Below are 19,523 nucleotides of genomic sequence, written 5' to 3'. Positions count from 1 at the left end.
TTATAAGCCATCTCCTCCCTAAACTCCCCAAGCTTTCAACAATTCCTCCTTTAGCTCCAGATGTTTGATGGAGTACCTGCCCTACATTTAGACCTACACTTACACTACTTCGTTGTGTAGGTGTGTGGGCATGTGTGTGTGATTGTGTGTTTGTGTAGGAGATCACTCAGACCAGCACTAACAGCACTGCTCTGTATGTCAGTGATCTCATCCCCTTGCTCCCAGTTCACTGCCAATGGTTCCTCTGTGTCTGAAGGGAGGAGAGTGTGTGTTCAATCAGCTAACACTCTTGTTTCTTCCTCCAATCTCTGGATGTAGAGCATTTATCGCTTTTGGCCCTTATGGTGTCAGTGACTCCATCACCCAGCCTGCCTGTGATGTAACACAATAGGGTGGACCCTAGTTGTGATCATAGATATACAACACACACATGCATGCAGCCAGCAAACTCACACACAGCAAACACATCCAAACAGGACACATGTAATGTAAGCCTTAGACAGGATAACAGGTCACTTTTTGTCAAATTACATTGATACCAACACTTAATAAATGGACTGCACTTGTGTAGCGCTTTTCTAATCTCTTTGACCACTCAAAGTGCTTTCACACTACATGTCACATTCACCCATTCACACACAGATTCACACACTGGTGGCCGAGTCTACCGTACAAGGTGCCACCTGCTACTCAGTAACCATTCAAATGCACTCACACTCCAATGATGCAGCATTGGGAGCAATTTTGGGCAGCATCTTGCCCAAGGATACTTCAACATGTTGCCTGGAGGAGCTGGGTATCAAACCACTGACCCATTGATCAGAGGACGACCGCTCTACCTCTGAGCCATAGCCGCTCCCTCATATAATAACAAAATAAGATTATAATAATAAAAATTTAAAAAATCAGAAAGACTGTGACTTTGTAGTGTAAACTTTTATTTGATTAGAATATCCAGGATCATCCATCTCTTCCAGATAACTCATTGCTCTAGACCTAGTGTTACCACGAACATGACATATTAGATGTCATCTCTCTCTCTCATTTTATCCTATTAGACTTTTGTGTGAACTTTGTCATAACTAGTGATTGAGTTCCTACTGTTATGGCCAAAAACATGTCTCGTGTGGTAACAGTGATCTTGACCTTTGACCTTCAACAACAAAATTCCAACCAATACTTTCTTGAGTCCAAGTGGAAGTTTGTGCCAAATATGAGTGAATTCCCTGAAGGTGTTCTTGAGATACCAGTTTAACAAGAATGCTGCCCCAGTTGTGACTTTTAAGAAGCATGTTGATGTTTTGGAAGCAAAAGAGGCATGACGTCTATAATGTAACATTATATAAAAGTGGTAGCGTTCAAGATTCTACAGGATGATTTTTTGTGTCTCATCACTGAACTCCAGTAGTCCAATAAGATTAAAAAAAGGTAAGAACTTGTAACCAAAAACTGGAGTGTAAAAGAACCAGGTCTAGGCACTCAGGATGGTTTCAAAAGCAGAAAATGCCTTTAATTAATAGGGCTAGAAACGTTACAATTACACCAACGTGTATCAGCTCGCACCTTCTTCAGGGTCCATTGCACCAGTGGTTTAAGGGACACCAGAAGAGCTCCTGTTGTCTTCCTTTAGTCCGGCAGTATTCTTTACCAGAAAATCAGTGAATATGTTTCAGCAAAGTAAATATAATCACAGTGAATGGCTGGGTTATCAAGTCACCTGCATCAGTGTAATAATCACAGCTTGATATTTGAGTGTTATCAATATGCTTACCATAACACTGACTTTTTACCCCCCAACACCCACTGTTTCCTCCCAAACCCTTTCCCTTCTGCCTTTCATACCTAATGTACCCAACTCCATCCCCCACTGGAGGTAGTGAAAGTGGTCGGAGTACCCCCAGCTTATCCACCTATTCTGATGGCAAATCCCCTTCCTCTACTTCTACATACGTGGCTGCTCCCCGCCATTTCCACGTACCAGGTAGGCTATAACCGCAGAGCTTTGCTTGAAGCTCAACTTTAAATTTTTTCTACATCTGTACACATAGTTAGTGACTGGCTGTCACCAGTGATACGAAGGTGATTTACAAGGTAAGATTTGTCGGAGCTGGCCGGTGCTACGTTATGATGGGCCAGTCAGTGTTCAAGGGGCGGGACCTAAGAAGGGGTCAGGTCTTGTCAGAGTTTATTTTTCCGCTTTTGATAGAGACAGACTTTTGCACATGACTTGTTCAAGTCAGGACTAGAATTAGTCATACCTATGAGCGTAATTCTGAGTTAGAGAATATGAGTGTACATATTCTGAATTTGCTTAATCACTAATTTGTTCTCATTAATTTTATGGATTGTATTCTATATGTCTTTAGGACTCTTTTATTCTCAGTATCCCTACTTTTTTAAAGCATGTCTTCTTGTCACATTAATGATCTGTCATGAAATGAATAATTTAGAATTAGAATGACACTGCATTGAGACAGGTGTTGACAAAAGTATATCCCTCATGACATTCATTCCCACAGAGGAAAATCTGGAACAGGCCAGGAAAGTTCCCCACATGGGTGGTTTTATTATGAGTCATGTTTGTGCTGTGGTTTAATATGTGCCACTTGTTACCTAATAGTAACTCAACCCCCCACTTCTGGCTTGAGTGCCTCCTTCCTGGAATGTGAAGAAAATCTCAAAAATGGGCAGGGCTGGGAGGGGGCCAAGACACACCCAGTCACCCAGTTGTGCCACCTATCGATCCTCAGCACCTTCCTGCCCCCCACTCACAATAAGTAGTCAGCTGGTGAGGGGGTAGTGACAGGGTGGCGACAGGGGGGTCGGGCGGCGATGAGGGCATACTCCTGCTGTCAGGATCAGGCAATAGCAAAATTCAATTACAAAAGCAGGTATAAACCTTTAGAGGGCAGCCAAGGTGCATATTTATACACAATATGTATAATCTTAATAATTTGCTCTCAAATGTCAACATTTGGACCTTAATCTATCAATCGCACTGCTAAAAATATTCTTTAGTGATTGAAAATCACTTAAGAATATTAATACAAGATGATCGTGCGGTTTCTGATATTATTCTTCGACCGTCATTGAATTGTTCTGCACCAAATAACGCCCACACTTCAACAAAGAACAATTCATTGATATATTTGGACTATATTGCATGAATAATATCAAAGTGCTGATGTTTCTGCTGTGCAATATTAAAAATGAAAAATGTCTTGTGTTGAATCAAACTATACTGCAGCCCCGTTTTGCTTCTTCAAAATATCTCATCCCTCAATAACTGCTAACTCATGCTTATTTTTTCCCATTCTCTCTCTTTCTTTCTCTCCCTCCCATGTTGGCTTCTTCCATTTTCTTCCCTCTGCTACTGTTCACATCTTCAGAGACTCTGGTCAAAGATAATATCTATAGAAAACCCCCCATCTACAAACAGCATGGTACAGTCTACTTCCTGTTAACACTTCCCACTCTGGTCTGGTCTCTGCACGATGTGTTGCATGTTGCCTGTCTGTCATCTCAAGAGTACTGCACCCATTCTATGTTACAACCCAGACAAGTGCTCAGTCTATCAAGGTTGAACATTGACGAAATAGTTTAGATTTTTTGAAGTGTGGTTGTATGGGTTACTTATCCATAGTCAGTATATCAATTACCGTAAATGGACTGTACTTGTATAGCGCTCTTTAGTCTTATTGACCACTCAAAGTGCTTTCACACTACACTGTCACATTCACCCATTCACACACACACAGGGTGCTACCTGCTACTCAGTAATCATTCACATGGACTCACTCTCCAATGACGCGGCATCGGGAGCAATTTGGGGTTCAGCCCAAGGATACCTAGACATGTTGCACGGAGGAGCCAGGGATCGAACCACTGACCTTTTGATTAGAGGATGACCAGCTCTACCTCTGAGCCACAGCCGCCCCGATAGATGTCAGTCAGTAGACCCTAGTTTAGAGAAGCAGGTTGGGGCCTGACATGGAAGCTCAGCATTGTACTGCTGTGGAGGGGTCAGTAACAACATTTATTAGCCACCTAAAGAAGTCAACATCAGTTTCAATATGCACAATATCAAGAGTATTGTCAGGGCTTTACCTTACCTTCAGAGAAACCCACTCCGATCAGGTAGCTGTTAGAGCAGGGATACTTAAATTGCATTGCTTGTGAGCCACTTTTGCAAAATGACAGGAGGCCAGGGGCCAGTCACAGCAGCCCCATACATGTTTCTCGGATTTTAGTTAATTTCTAGGATTTTAGTTTGCTTCTTGAATTTTAGGACATCGGTAGGATTTTAGGATATAGCTAGGATTTTAGGAGATCGCTAGGATTTTAGGATATTTCTTGGATTTTAGGATATTTCTAGGATTTTAGGACATTTCTAGATGTTTAGGATATTTCTATGATTTTTGGACATTTCTAGGAAATGAGGACATCTCTACAATTTTAGGGCATTAGGGGCTTAGCTAGGACCTCTGTCGGTGGGTGTGGGGGAACCTCCACTTCCACTTTTATATTTGCTTGTTGTTTATTTCACTGATAAACAAGCTCTATTTCAGTGCTGTTCTATGGATTCTGGCACCGTATGTATACCAAAAGTACATAAAAATTGTCAGTATAAGTCACTTTATTCTTATTGTGAATAAGAAAAATGTTTGGAGGCCACCCTATCAGGGGCCCGATATGATATATATGATAAGCTGGGTGGATCACTGCTCTAGTAGTGCTATACTACAGAAGTATGTTTTGTTGGTGACCCATCCACCATAGTACAGCCTGCTTCTCTTAACAACTGACTGACACTTAATGTCTGTCATAAACTGACTATGGATCATACAACTCTCCCTCAAAAGATCTGAACTATCCCTTTAAGATTGTGGGCAACATTATGATAAAACAAACTAAAAAAATAAAACAGAATTTTTCAACACAAAAGTTTTGATCTAGGACAGCAGAGCATTGAGCCTCTGCAGGCTCAAACATTTCACTTGGTTGCATTTCTAACCACACCCTATCAGTGATGCTTTTCATTAGGTGACTCTGTGACATTACTGACTGGGGTGTTGCTAGAAAAGAGAGCTCTTCCCTCTAATGTTATTTTAGTATCTGATGTGACAATGCAACACAGCAACACTGGGACTATTCATTGTTATAATCCAACCCATTTGGGACCAGCTGTTGGATTTTGGGCTCTCAGTTGTTCATTAACCCACCTGGTTGCTGCATGTCTGCACTCATCTCACCAGCTCACTTGTTTTTCTGTAGTAGTGATGCTGTGACTGTGTCCACTGTGAGTGTTTGGGTATATGATTCACTTTGTATGGTGGCTGTGTTTTACAGATCACAGTTTCAGTGTCTTCTCCCTAACTGTTGTCTGCGTGTTGTAACTTGGTGCATGGTTTTCACTGTAGTTGCCCTCAGGGTGTGCGTGACAGGGTCACCTAAACACATCACAGATGATTCCAAGCAATTTTTATCAGTGATATCATCCAGAGAAATATTTATCTTTATGGAATATGACAAGTCAATCAGCTGCATATTGCATCTTCCTACAGATAAACTGGCTGTCAGCATGACAAGGTGTGTGCTGTCTTTCACAAAAAAAGGGAGAAAAAAATCTAGTTTATTTCAAGTATAGAGCATTTCTAACAGTGTCACCCTGGAGCTAAGGAATGGACTGCGCTGTCTTTTGTGGCAATGTGGCCCTTTGGTCAAGTTATGTGTTCCATGATAAGACAGACTTCACTGAAGTTATGCTCCTATTTAGTATGCGCTGTACATGCTAATGCTTTAACATGCAGTATGTTCGGTGATCATTTAGTTAACCCTTTAAACCCTAAGAATATTAGCTTGATTTCTTAGAAATAGAAAGCATAGAAAGCTGGCAATAAGCAAATTAACACTATACCCAAATATTAGTAAGAAATTAGTTAAAAGTTACAAGAAAATTACCAGAGATTAGCAACAAAAAAGAATGAAATGTCAAAGAACAAAAACAGGAAATGACCTAAAAAAAGGGCAAGAACATTTTGATAAAAAAAAAATATATTTTTCCTAACCTAATTTAAATATTTAATTTTAGCAACTATAAATATAGTTTATTAATTTATTTAAAAAATATATTATTCTCCCGCTCACTGTTTCTCTTTTTTTAAGCTAATTTTCAGGCCATATTCAAGTTACCTTTTACAATTTCTTTTTGTTTATTGATTTTAATTTTATGCCATATTGATAACTGCCTTTTTTTGCCACATTTTTTAAAGAAATCAAATTGATTTACTGAGGTTTCAAAGGTTTAAATGCCTGAAAAAAGGCATATGAATGCAGCAAATTGAAATTGATGTTGATCCTGCTTTCAAAGGGTTAAGATATCTTGCTCTGGTGACCAATGGGTCAGACTCCTTAAATGTCAGTGCAGCCTTCAGAGTACAATGTTGACACAAATGTTCGCAGTAGATAGCGTTTGCAGCTGATGACGTCATGGTCCGTTGTGATTTTTTTGTCCAGTTAATACTACAGTGCACATGATCCAGCACGTTAATATCTGACTGTTTTACAGCTTCTAGAACTTCCTGGCAGGATGGGGAGGATAGCAAGGTGGGTCTGTGTGTGTGTGTGTGTGTGTGTGTGTGTGTGTGTGCGTGCGTGCGTGTGTGTGTGCGTGTGTGTGTCTTTATCTGTCTCTTATCAAGTAACTTTCATGACCTTTACAAATACTGTACATCCATTTACTAATAAACTAACTCGTACTTTGCCATCATCCATCACTTCTTTCCATATTTCTGTCTGTCCTTCTCTCTATCTGTCTGTCTGTCTGTCTCTCTTGCTCTGTCTCTATATAGAGGACCAGTTGGATGATCTTAAAGAGTGAGATTGACGGACAGATGGGTCCAGAAGACCTGGACCCCCGTAAATCCACCTGCAGTCTGCCTACTGACACCTCCCAGCCTAGTGAGTTGCAAATCACAGGTTCAGTGTTCACAAGCATAACATGAGAATGGATAAAGATTTTTTTTTCAATTATCTTGGCAGATTTCCCCTACAATAAGTCTGCATCCTTACCCGGCTATGGAAGGAATGGCATATACAAGGTGAGCTGTCAGTTTGCCCCTGATTATCTCAACCACAACAATGTGCTCACAACTAAGATAAGTAGAGAAGTGGTTCAACTTTGGATGATGTTTATCACACACAATTTGTTTGCTTTTGTTTTCTCTTCCAAAAAAATTTGACTAATTTAGGGGCTTTACTAATCTGTCTCATCATTTGACCCTTTTGACTTATTTTTCCTGCATTTTGAGATCTTAGGAAGTAGTTAAAAGATTATCCAAACTAAAAGGAACACTGATCAGAGCTATTAATATAAATCACAACTGTAATGAACCATATTTTTTTCAAAACCCATCTTTTACCATATACAAATTGTAATCTAAACCTGTGAAAATCCTACCTGGCATCAGGATATACATATTTCCACCAGGCCAACCTCAGCTCCTTCCAAGGTGCTTGCAGACGGCAAAAATGAGGTAAAACACTCATTTATATGATGTTGGTAAAAAGTCAAATTATTGTGTTAGTCTGACTGACTTAGATAATACAGTTGGGGGAAATTTACTTTTTCATGTATACACCTTGATCGGACCTGAACTGGCCTAGGTGTTTTGGGCATGCTCCATAGTCCCCGTGCTATGCTTTGACCTGGAAGTCAAACAGCATTAATTCATAGAAGAAAGCCAGGAAAAACAGAAGAAGAAGAAAAAGAAGAAGAAGACGGGGAAAAGAAACTAAACAAGACATGTTTTACTCTTCGCCCATGGAACCTTTTTGCCATTGGCTACCTTGTTTGGTGTGTGACATAATAGGTCAACCTAAAGAAGGTCCAATAGCAACTAGCTGAAAGGGGGCATATCTCCACCTGTCGTGGCAGAGTTGGACATACTTCTGTCAACAGATGGATTCTCTCCCAATGCTTGTATACTGGGACAAGGATAGAAGCCCAATTAAATCGCTGATTAACTGTAGCTCCACTTAATTGTTCATCAAATCATACTGACTGACCCCAATGAACACCGACATGTGTAACAGTAAAGTCGTTCTATATACTCAAAGAGTCTCTAGAGTTTTCCCTATGTAATTTATTGTGGGGAATGGGGTGTGCCCATCACCAAACCCAGCACAGCCACTGATTAGAGGAGCTTTAAATATTTGGCTGCTTCATCAGTGAGAGCTGTCATTGATTGAGCTGTATGGAGGGTCTGATGTCGTGTTTGAGAACACCGGGCGGTGCTGTTCCTTATTCCAGCTCTTACCAACCCTGCTAAACTACATAAACCAGCCTTCATCCTGATAGTGTATGTTTAGACCACACTTTACTCCCCTGCACATCCACCAGCCCAGAAACTGTCCTAATGCCCCCTGGCTAGGGGGCATTAGTTTCAAAGTTAGTTTCAAAGTTAGTTAGTTTCAAAGTTTCAAAGTTTCCCTCCATTGAAAAAGAAAAACACCTTCACCAAGCTGTTCTCTCACAGTTTGAGTATCATATTTCACAGGGAAGGACAGGCAGACAAAACAGAATAGAAAAGGAAATTAAAGCTCAGGAGCCATGATGTATGTAGATGAATGTAGGGAAGGGTGATTTTTTTTTGGTCAAATGTGGAGCTAAGTAACATTATACATGCAATACACTTTATCTTTTTGTGCAAGCACATTACTCATATGCAGAACTAGAAAATACACTACCTGCAGAAAATGCATGTGAATACTGGGTGCTAATATACATTGCAATATTGCTAAAAATACAGAAATGTGAGATGAATTTCATGAAAAATATAAAAGCCCAAATGCATTGCAGTTCACTGCTGAAAAACCTGGAAGTTAACATGTGAGGCTGGCACTGTACCTAAAGAAGCTAGGAGCTGAAATACATCTCTGGAGAAGCTGGATGCTAAGCTGCAGTACGGTGTTAACATTTTTAAAGCGGTTTGATATTAAGCCAAACACTTGACCGGTTTACAGAATTTTACCAGGTGTCACTCAGAATCATTATGTTATACTGAGAAGCAGCTGCTAAATCAAGTAGGAAATCTGATAAAATGCTGTAAACCACTCTGGTCCAGTGTTAATATCAAACCAATCAGTCCAACCCTACACTGTAGTACAGCAGCTATCTATTAGTTGTAACTTTAAGCAGTATCATTTAGCCATTTACCACACTGACAGTGAATACTCACATGTCATATGCCTGAAATCTCAGTGTAAAGCATTGGTTAATAAACAGCAAAAAAGCTTTTCTGCATTTTCCTGTTTCTCATCTAATGTGACAGAATGCTTCTTTCCTCCAAAAGGGGCTCAGGCCTTGGCATTCGGCACGTGGTGATGCAATGCCATAAAGGTCCTGTTTTGCACAATGGATTTTTGAATGAGCTACATAACAAACATCCACAGGGATGTGAGTCACTACAGCAGCTGACTGAAAGTTAGTGTCTCTCCCCCCACATATCCATGAGTTTTGGGGCAGATCCTCAGAACGAGCATGAGTGTCTGTTATAATTTTGACCTTAATTATCAGTAGTCTGTCACTAGCATCATAGACTCCACCTTTAAGGTAATAAATGCAATCCCTTTGCCCGTTGTGCATTACTTTATGCCAAGATTATTCGACATTTAAGCAGTAATGGGGCTCTAAGTGACGTAAACTCACTATCAAAGTGATGTGTCACACTCACATTTATATTTGTCAGCCTAAAAGAATAGGAGCAAACGAAGGGCAAAGCAGCGACCAAAAGTTTCAGATGTATCTTGGCTTTAATGAGGACTGTTCTTGGCAAAATGGAGCAGGACATATGAAGAATGATCTAGCTGCTCTGTGTTTACATGTGTTTGTGCTCCTATAGGCTCCTGAGATGGTGGAGGATGAAGTGGACCCAGACTCCCAGAGCTGGGGAGGGATGAGAGGTGGGACTGAAAATAAATTAAATGTGTTTATCTCTTGTCTTTGTGCTGTTTAAGCTAAATTTAGTGGTTTGCAAGCTTTTTCAGTGTTGAAAGACGCATCAGCTAATTGCCAAAAATACATACAATGCAGTCTGCAGATATTTGGACAGCGAGACATTCTTAGCCTGTTGGCTCTACTCCAGCACTTTGGATACGAACGTCAGATGTTAAAGTTCTGACTTTAAGCTTTACAACTCAATGTTCATCATATCTTTGACTATCTGCTGCCCAGACACTTTCAGTGGGCAGGAACCCCCTCCCCCACACACACACAAAAAAAGACTACAATTTTGTGTGCACAGTGTTTCATAGTTTGACCTGCTGTTTCATACTGAGGAGAGCATCTTTACCAAAGTGCTTGGTCTTACATTGTGTCCTTAGCCTAGGTTGATTATCCTTGGCACAGCAGAGGCACTCAGCACATTATGGAAGCCACAAAGACAGTTTTTGATTCTGGCCTTGTTATTCCAAAGAAAGTTCTTCTTCAGCTCTGGAAAACATCAGAGATTCCCTCAGTATGGCACTGGTTTAACAACTTTCCACTTGGAGGGAATGAGGTTTGGATGTCATTGTAAAGATCTTGGCCCCCTTCACTGGAACCAAGTCCAAACCAAACTTGACACTTTTCTTATTACAAGTTGTAGAATCAGACTGTGCTGTACTTATTTCACACTTTATTCACATTTAATCTAGTTATGGATGTTTTTCTTGAAAATGCTATGCAGAAGTCAAAGTTACTTTTGTTCAGTGGTCATGGAAGTATTCAGATCCTTTACTAATACCAAAAGTACTAATACCAAACTGTGAAAATACTCTGTTATATGTAAAAGTTCTGCATTGAAAATTAGACTCAGGTAAAGCATGTAGGTAAAAAAAAAAAAACAAAACTCACAAAAAGATTCAAAATTATTTAAATTGCCAATTAATTTTCAAACATTTGGCAGATTGGTTGACTGACTAATCATTTCAGCTGTGCTATAAACTGTTTGGTCGTTTAATTTTTAACAAAACATCAAATTTATAAACTCTTATGTTTTTTAAATGCAAAAATCTTAATTTGTAAACCAAAGCTTTGAGTTTATTGTTGTGAAGTAAAAAGTTCAATATATCCCTCTGAAATTTTGTGGAGTACAAGTATAAATTGGTGGGAAAACAATAGACTTGAGTAAAGTAAAAGTTCCTCAAATTCATGCTTAATTGTAGCACTTGAGTAAATGAACTTGGTTTCCCCAACCACAGCTTTTGTTATCTAGGTTCTATGTGCATGATTTTGTACCTATGATTTTTTTTTTTTTTTAACAAAGAACCAGATATATTAATCATCTTTTGTACAGATGAATCAACCAGGAGCAGTTAATTTCCCTCCAAGTCTCAGATGAGCTCTGGCGTTAGTCACCAAAAGTTGTCCATACAGAAGAAAACAGCTCTCTTACTTCAAAATAACACTAGAATAACTTGACAACTATACTGGTGTAATGGGTCACAAATTCAATCCCAAAAGAGATTATCTATCTCTAGTTAATAGTATTAGCGAAAATCCCAAACTAACGTGAGACGGCCCGTGTCGTCCTTCCTTTAATTACAGATCTAAGGTCAGTTTACAATCCCTGATTACATTGTGAGCAGGCCTGCAGAGCCCTGCAGTTCTGGCTCCAGATCAGTTACAGTACCGGCGGTAACAGTGTAGAGCGGTGATGTCATTTTTCCAGCTGCAAAATTATTGGCATATGTTTACAAGTGTGTGTGTGTGTGTGTGTGTGTGTGTGTGTACAGTGCCAGCTGTTTCATAGGCAGACACAGAGTTGAAAGGATGCCAGCCTCATAACTGTGTGTGTGTGTGTGTGTGTGTATGTGTGTGTGTGTGTGTGTGTGTGTGTGTGTGTGTGTGTGTGTGTGTGTGTGTGTACGTGTGTGTGTGTGTGTGGTATTTGTAATGCTTTTGAATCTTTGAAACCCAATATTTCTGAGGAGGTTTGAGTCCACAAGGTGTGGTTTATTTTCAGGCTCTCGTGGTAGTTTTCATAATAGGTCTGCTATTTTAATAAAAACATGTTGTTCCACCACATTAATTCTCTCTTTCTCTTCTTTCCTCCCTCTCAGAATACAAGGTAAAATTTCCCTCATTTGTTAATGCTTTACAAATAATACTCTTGGCAGCTTTGTTTAAACAATGGATTATAATTGTATATCCCCACAATGCTTACTTTGTGTGTGCCAGATCTACCCTTATGAACTTCTGGCAGTGACACATAGAGTGAAAGTGAAGCTTCCCAGAGAAGTGGATCGCACCAGACTGGAGGTAAGCTCTCATCTTCTGCTCTGTTGTTTCCCTTCTCTGACCACAAGGCACTAAAAAGCATTGTGTTGAGTGACCTCAATCAGAGTTGTGCAGTTTGGGTAAAGCAGCCACACAGCCAAGCCACATAGGATTAAAGTACTATCCAAAGCATAGGGAGGTGAAATTTAATTTAAGAAGTTCATTTAAAAGTAGGTATGTGGACAGGGATGTTTTTAGTTAACATTTTGTTTTGAGCTGTCTTTCATGATTTTAATTAGGTAGGCCTCTAAAGGGCGCAGTCAGTTTGTTTCCATGCACAGTTTAGTGGAGCTTCGGTTGTAGCTCCTTGTCCCAGTATACAAGCAAAGAATCCAGTTATTAATCAAAGTATGTCTGACTCCACCATGGCAGTTGGAGATATGTCCAACAAAACTGACCATCAGTCAAACAACAATATCCTTTTTAGATGATTTTAATTCTGGGCCTGTGACAGCCACATGACGAATGCGTTTGAACCAACAGTCTTCTTGAAGACTGTCAGTCAGTTTTGTTGTACATTGCTTTTTGTGTCATGTACCTGGAAGAGTTTTTCAGTTGCGCTTGGGAGTGTGCTCCTTTTTTCCGTGTGAGGTGGAGGTATGTCCCCTTTCAGCTAGTTGCAATTAGATCCTCTTACTGTTGACAAGCAGTTAGCAAGCAGCAAAAAGGTTACATGTCCAACAGTAAAATATGGACTTTTTAACTTTTTGGCACTGTACATTTCTTATGTACTATAAGCTTTACTTGTACCTTCATCTTGTTTTGTTTTCTTCCTTTCTTCTTCTTCTTTTGTTTTTCTCAGCTTTCTTCTAAGAATTTTTGCTATTGCCTGGCGGGGGGGACTAGGGGGCATATAGGCCAGTTCAGTCGAGGCGTACACATGAAAAAGTGAATCCACCGTCAACCATTATCTAGGTGTGTTAGTCCATCTTCAAGAAATTTGTTTAGTACAATTTCAGGCGGACTAGCATGTTTACATGTATTTTAAAGGTCTAGTTTTAGTCAGGCTAACATAATAATTTGCTTTTTCCTAACATCATGTAACATGTAACATCATGAGTCTGAGCAGTTCTATGTCAAAAGTGAGTCCAGACACAAAATATAACCAGAGAACATCTTGCAATAGGATCACGGCCATGTTACAGCAATCTGCGACCTAAAATAAGAGTGTAGAATTTAGGTGGCAATGGGCCCTTCCATACCTCCCATCCCCTCCTCCTCCTTGTTATTTTTTTCTCTGTATGTTTTAAACCGTGCAAAATGAATAAATACAAAAATACAAATAGAAATACAGTCAGCTAGCCTCAGCCAAACACCTATAAAGTTCTTACACGGTTGTGACACGATCGCAGTGACAAAATCTGCCCACAGACAGACAGACAGACACTTGGCAAGATATTAAAAACCACTTCTGTTTTTGCTTATTCAGGTCCTCTCCTTTCCTGCTCCTTTTGAGTTGCTGGGAAATCAGCAACATATCTGACAAATGAGTGTTGATGACATCAACAAAAATTCCTGTCCCAAGTCCTAATAAAGATACAAGCAACTAAGAGTGCTAGCTTACAGTCCAAACGCTGCAATATCAGTACTGCAGAGTCCACTTTAAGAGTTTCTGGGTCATCACAAAGTCTGGCCTCTGGAGCAGGAACCTGTTGTAGAGCAGAAACTATAACCAAACCCATACAAAGTGTGAGAAAATGTTCCACAGTTCCTGCCGAGGAAAGAGACCACTAATTGCCCAATTTGCAGGTTCCCAGACATTCTTCATGTAATATGTTAGTGAACCGTGAGGATGATATTTAAATGGCTGATGATCATTCAGTGAGTTGCCCTGTCAGTAATGTAACCTACAATATGAATGCTCCAAAAGACTAAAGCATGCACATAAGATGTCTTGGGTCACTAAAGCTGCTTTTCGAGCTGTCTTTGGGTTCAATCTCAGCCTGTTCCACCTCTGGCCACACTCAGTGTGGCCGCAAGTGCCGCATCCTTGAAAGTTTAAAGTGATATGAGCAGTGTAGCAGTGGTTTAACAATCACAGGTTTACTGAGGGTTGAGTTATACTTTACCCTGCCTAAGTAAAGACTAAAACAATAAGAGTAGATCAGATAGAAAGGAAAGACAAAAATTCTAGTTATAATAACTTTGTTGTGTAACACTTTAAAAGAAATCTAAATTTAGCAGTATTATATATTGTATTCTGTCATTTTACTCACGTTATTATCCTGTCAGCATGGCAGGTAACAAATGAAAGAGTTATGGATGTTTTTCACTTCACATTCCTTCCTCTGTTGGTCAGAATGGAAACCAGGTGATTGGCTACCACACAGCAGTAACCTGCCTCTATCACTATTATCATAGCAACGCACAACTACTGTGCACAGTGCAACTTAAGCTTTACAATAACGTGCCAACTGCTTTTGTTCTGGGTCTTAATCAGTCCCATGCATGTTTTGTTCCATGGTATGTTTCTGACATTTACAGAGGAGTTATGTTTTCAACATGAGCCAAGCTGGGCTTTGGATAACAGTTTTGTTTGGAAGAACTTCTGAGGCACAGAGTTTGGTGTTTTAAACCTCAGTAGAGAATGCACTATAACGCCTGCTTTTGTTTGTGAACACAAACATGATCTTAAGATTAATTTCTTCAATGTGAGTTCAATGTAAGGGTAAGCTGCTACTGATTTACCGAACAGCAGACGTCCATCCATCCATCCATCCATCCATCCATTTTCTTCTGCTTATCCGGGGTTGGGTAGGGCAGCAGCCTAAGCAGGGAAGCCCAGACTTCCCTCTCCCCTGCCACTCTCCCAGGGGATCCCGAGGTATTCCAAGGCCAGCTGAGAGACATAGACTCTCCAGTGTGTTCTGGGTCTTCTGCAGGGTCTCATACCGGTGGGACGGGCCCTGAACACCTCACCGGAGAGGTGTCCGGGAGGCATCCTAATAAGATGCCCGAGCCACCTAATCTGGCACTTCTCAACGCAGAGGAGCAGTGGCTCTACTCTGAGCTCCTCCCGGATGACCGAGCTCCTCACCCTATCTCTAAGGGAGAGCCCAGCCACTCTACGGAGGAAGCTCATTTCGGCCGCTTGTACCCGCAATCTTGTTCCTTTGGTCACTACCCAAAACTCGTGACCATAGGTGAGGGTAGGAACGAAGAACGACTGGTAAATCGAGAGCTTTGCCTTTCGGCTCAGCTCTCTCTTCACCATGACAGATTGACGCAGAGTCCGCATTACTGCAGATGCTGCACCAATCCATCTGTCGATCTCCCGCTCCATCCTTCCCCAACTCTTGAACAAGACCCCAAGGTACTTAAACTCCTTCACTTAATGCAGGATCTCCTCCCCAATCTGGAGAGGGCACTCCACTCTTTTCTAGCTGAGAACCATGGCCTCGGATTTTGAGGTGCTGCTTCTCATCCCGGCCGCTTCACACTCGCAGTGACCCAATCCTGAGGTCACCAAACCGGACCCCCTCAACACCCTGATAGAAATTCTGTCCATAAAAGTTATGAACAGAGTCGGGGACAAAGGGCAGCCCTGACAGAGTCCAACCCTAACTGTAAACGAGTGCGGACCAAGCTCTGGCACCAGTCGTACAGGGAACGGACAGCCCGTATCAGGGGGTCCGATACCCCATATTCCCGGAGTACCCCTCACAGGACTCCCCGAGGGACACTGTTGAATGCCTTCTCCAAGTCCACAAGCGCATGTGGACTGGTTGGGCAAACTCCCATGCACCCTCAAGGATCCTGCCAAGGGTTCAGAGCTGGTCCACAGTTCCACGACCAGGACGAAAACCGCATTGTTAAGTTAAGAGAAGGATCACCATCGTGGCAGGAAGACGCTAATCTTGACTGCTGGTAGAAAGCAGTGTGTTAATCCTGGTCTCCAATCTCAAAGTGGAACCATCCATCCACCCTAAAGTCTAATTGATAGTGGTGTAAACACCATCACCAAACACCAAACAAGCAGTGAGGACAGTTTCTTAAAATTAGGACCTGCTTTATGTTTAATGTAGGACTTTTGCACTGAGTATATTTTCCTGCTGTGTTTTGCTTTGTCAGAGACACCTATCTCCTGAGGATTTCCAGCAGGTTTTCGGCATGACCCTGGAGCAGTTTGACCGTCTGGCTCTCTGGAAGAAGAACGACTTGAAGAAGAAGGCACGCCTATTTTAGACCGAAAAAAAAAAGCATCTCAACAAGCATCCGTCCTGTCTGGGAGGAAGCAGATAAAAAAAACCAACCCATTTGACATATCTATATATGCAGCACCATGATAACCCTACTTTCCACCTGTAAAACGCCATGCCATCTGCCTGTGATGCCACGGAGAGGCGCTCCGTTTGGGAACATTTTCACACTGTTGACTGACAACCTTTACAGAAGAGGACGAGGAGTTGCGTTTGCATGGCCTGTATTGATACTCCTTGCCTTCCGTGTGGTTTCTGCATCCTCCCCCACCCATTCCAATGCTTTCATACACCCTGCACTGTAAAATCTGACAGCTTGATTTTACTTTTAAATCTATGAAACTGATTGCTGCAAAAAAATGCAACTAACTATAACTAGTCGTCTTAATTTATGTTAACTTTTTTAAGTTTACTTAAAAAGTGATTTAATTAATTTTGTGAACTTCAAAATGAAAAGTTTAATTAAATTAATCTTTCTAAGTTTTAGCAACTTCAGTAAACCAAGTTTACTGTGCCTTATATTATATTCTTCTGGCTGCAAACTCAAATTTGTATTTTCTTAAACATGTTTAAGAAAAAAACACTTGTAGAGCTCCTAACTTCATTATTGGCAAAATCCTCTTTGTCAGGATAAGCTTAAGTCACACTAATTTGGTTTACTGAAGTTGCGAACACTTACAAAGAACAAGTTAATTTCACTTGCAACAACTTCACAATATTAAGTAAACACAGTTGTATTTAACAATTAAATATAAAGTTAACATAAATTAGAATTAATAGCTTTTCTTTTTTTCCTTTTGTAAAGATTATTTAAAGTAAGATCAACATGTCAGATTTCACATTGTGGCAAAACAGTTGCTTACAAATTACAAGCAAATTTTCATGCAGTCCTTCGCCCATAGCTCTGTGCCTCTGACTGGTTTCTGTGCGCCTTTTCCTACTCTGTTATTCTTATCTCACCTCTCTCTATCTCTGAGTTTTTCATTAGTTTGTTTTTATGATCTGACTGGTCTCTATATATCATCTGTTTGCTGCTCCGATTTTCTCTCTTGCTGTCTCTACATCATTTTATGTTTTCCTCCCTGCATTGACTGAAGCCAGTTAATTTTATTGAAAGCCCTGCCATTACATAAGGACAGTGAAGAAACTGCAGGCTTGTACACACTTACTGTTCAGGCATGTCAAGGCCAAAGAATGGGATAGGAAACAACTCCAGCTGTGATCTTTGTTTGCAAAAACTGTCAAAAAGCACCTCATCATACACTTTTGTTTTCAGTTTTCCTTCATGTTCTTTTCTATCAGAGAAGTTGGGAAAGACTAGCCGGGTTGTTTTGATACGCGGTTCCATATCTTCCACAAGCATCTCGTAAATCAGCACAGATAGCAGAGCACAGGCTGGATAGGGGCCACAACATGGCAGTGAATCACACATGGGAGGGGAGGATAAGGAGGGTCCCTGCACAAAGTATACAGTTTCAGGGTTTCAGGGTGTGCAAAGATGTCAAACATGCAGGACTGCCAGTGTGACATGCACTCACATCAACCAACAAATTAAATTATTTTTATAAGCTATTTTTGACTTCTGGAAAGGATCGTTAACCCTTTGAAAGCTGGAGCAACATAACTTTTCTTGTGCTGTGTTCAGATGCTTTCATAAATTTGAACCTTTTTACTTCTGAGCAAATTGGTGCAATTTCTTTGTAAAAATGGAAAATGAAGGCAATGAGCAACTTGGTAAGAAATGTTCCACAAATTGCAAGAAATTAGTAAATTCAGAAAATTATAAAAAAGCTAGGGGAAAAATATAATCATCATAATTACAAATTGAAAATTATGTTGCAGAATTATTATCATTTTTTAGCACTTTTTCCAAGTTTGTGCCTTTTTTTTTCTAAATTCAGGTAATTTTTTTAACTTACTTTTTACTGATTTCTTACTATTTTTTGGGTCATTTCGTTTTCCATTGCTAATTTCCTTCTTTTCATGTTTTTGACAAAAATCAAGCCAGTTTGCTCAGATTTCAAAGCGTTAAACAAATCATGAGATGCAGCTGAGAGACATCATGATTTAGTTGGCAGAAAGAAAAGCCCAAGCATACTTTGTTAAGCTTCACAGACCTGCAGCGGCACTTAAGCATAACAAGTGGGGTCTTGCTTGACTTCAACCTCATTACTCTCTAGGTGTGTCATATCCTCTCGGACAGAGATTTAACTCTTTCTGTGTCTGTTATATGAGAGCATTGCTGCGTACAGTAAAAGCTCCACTTAAGCTGAAGTCCATCAGCTTTGCTCGATGATTCCTGAACCGTACATGGATCAGTTTGCCAACCTACATACTGCAAGATGTGTGTGAGCATATACTGGACATATAGCAGATATATCTGTCTGTGTACAAGCCATGGTGTATAACTCTTTGGGCATGCATGAGGTTTGGAAAATGGGGTTTGTCCACTGACCTCAGATCAGAAATGTATGAAAATGTTATCATCAGTGTGGTTTGAGTGATTATTTTGTGGTTAAACTGAATCAAATGAAATGCCTGGGTCAGCTGCTTACATTAACCTGTGTTAGATATTTATTTAATAGCATTAAGGATGGGATTTTATTTTGAAAACATAAGGGTGTAGTTCAGTGACTAGTATCACAGAGAAGAGAGCTTTTGAAGAGAAACATATCAAATTTTGAGTTTAATCTGAGTGTCAATTTTACTCCTGTAAGTAACACACTAACTGTTGTTATAAAGCGTCATGTCCTCTTTCTAATATTCATCTGCTATTAAAGTGCTTTATCCAAAATACTGAGTCACTACGGCCTGGAGTGTTTGACTTTGTTCGATGAATGTCAAGTATTTATTACTGATGAAATGACAATACATTCAATCAAAGTGTGTAACATAGAGGTGTGTGGATATGTGTATGTCTCTGTAGCGGAGATAGCTGAGGCTGGAGGCTGGAGGCTGGAGGCTTGAGGCAGAGTGTTTTTGGTTGTTCCTCTGTATGTCTGTCC

At 40.4% G+C, this 19,523-nt stretch overlaps 1 protein-coding gene across 14 annotated transcripts in view; it reads left to right on the top strand.

The window, feature by feature from the left end:
• The window catches only part of ablim2 (actin binding LIM protein family, member 2), a 95,424-nt gene extending 76,106 nt beyond the window's left edge, over positions 1–19,318 (top strand). For 11 of the 14 annotated variants that reach the window (XM_088073166.1, XM_088073160.1, XM_088073158.1 and 8 more), the window contains 6 exons: positions 1,874–1,981; positions 3,390–3,443; positions 6,569–6,606; positions 6,852–6,960; positions 7,042–7,100; positions 9,903–12,169. In XM_088073166.1, the coding sequence (XP_087929292.1) occupies positions 1,874–1,981; positions 3,390–3,443; positions 6,569–6,606; positions 6,852–6,960; positions 7,042–7,100; positions 9,903–10,016 (482 nt within the window). In that variant the 3' untranslated portion in view covers positions 10,017–12,169. Of the gene's footprint in view, positions 1–1,873; positions 1,982–3,389; positions 3,444–6,568; positions 6,607–6,851; positions 6,961–7,041; positions 7,101–9,902; positions 12,170–12,220; positions 12,302–16,390 lie in introns of those variants that run through there. The other 3 variants (XM_088073167.1, XM_088073161.1, XM_042511934.2) reach the window with 2 other exon arrangements.
• Positions 19,319–19,523: the final 205 nt, after the last annotated feature.

This window comes from Plectropomus leopardus, chromosome 23, assembly GCF_026936395.1.
Source record: "Plectropomus leopardus strain MGB_pleo_1.0 chromosome 23, ASM2693639v1, whole genome shotgun sequence".
NCBI lineage: Eukaryota > Metazoa > Chordata > Actinopteri > Perciformes > Serranidae > Plectropomus > Plectropomus leopardus.
This window is presented reverse-complemented; position numbering and strand designations above follow the sequence as displayed.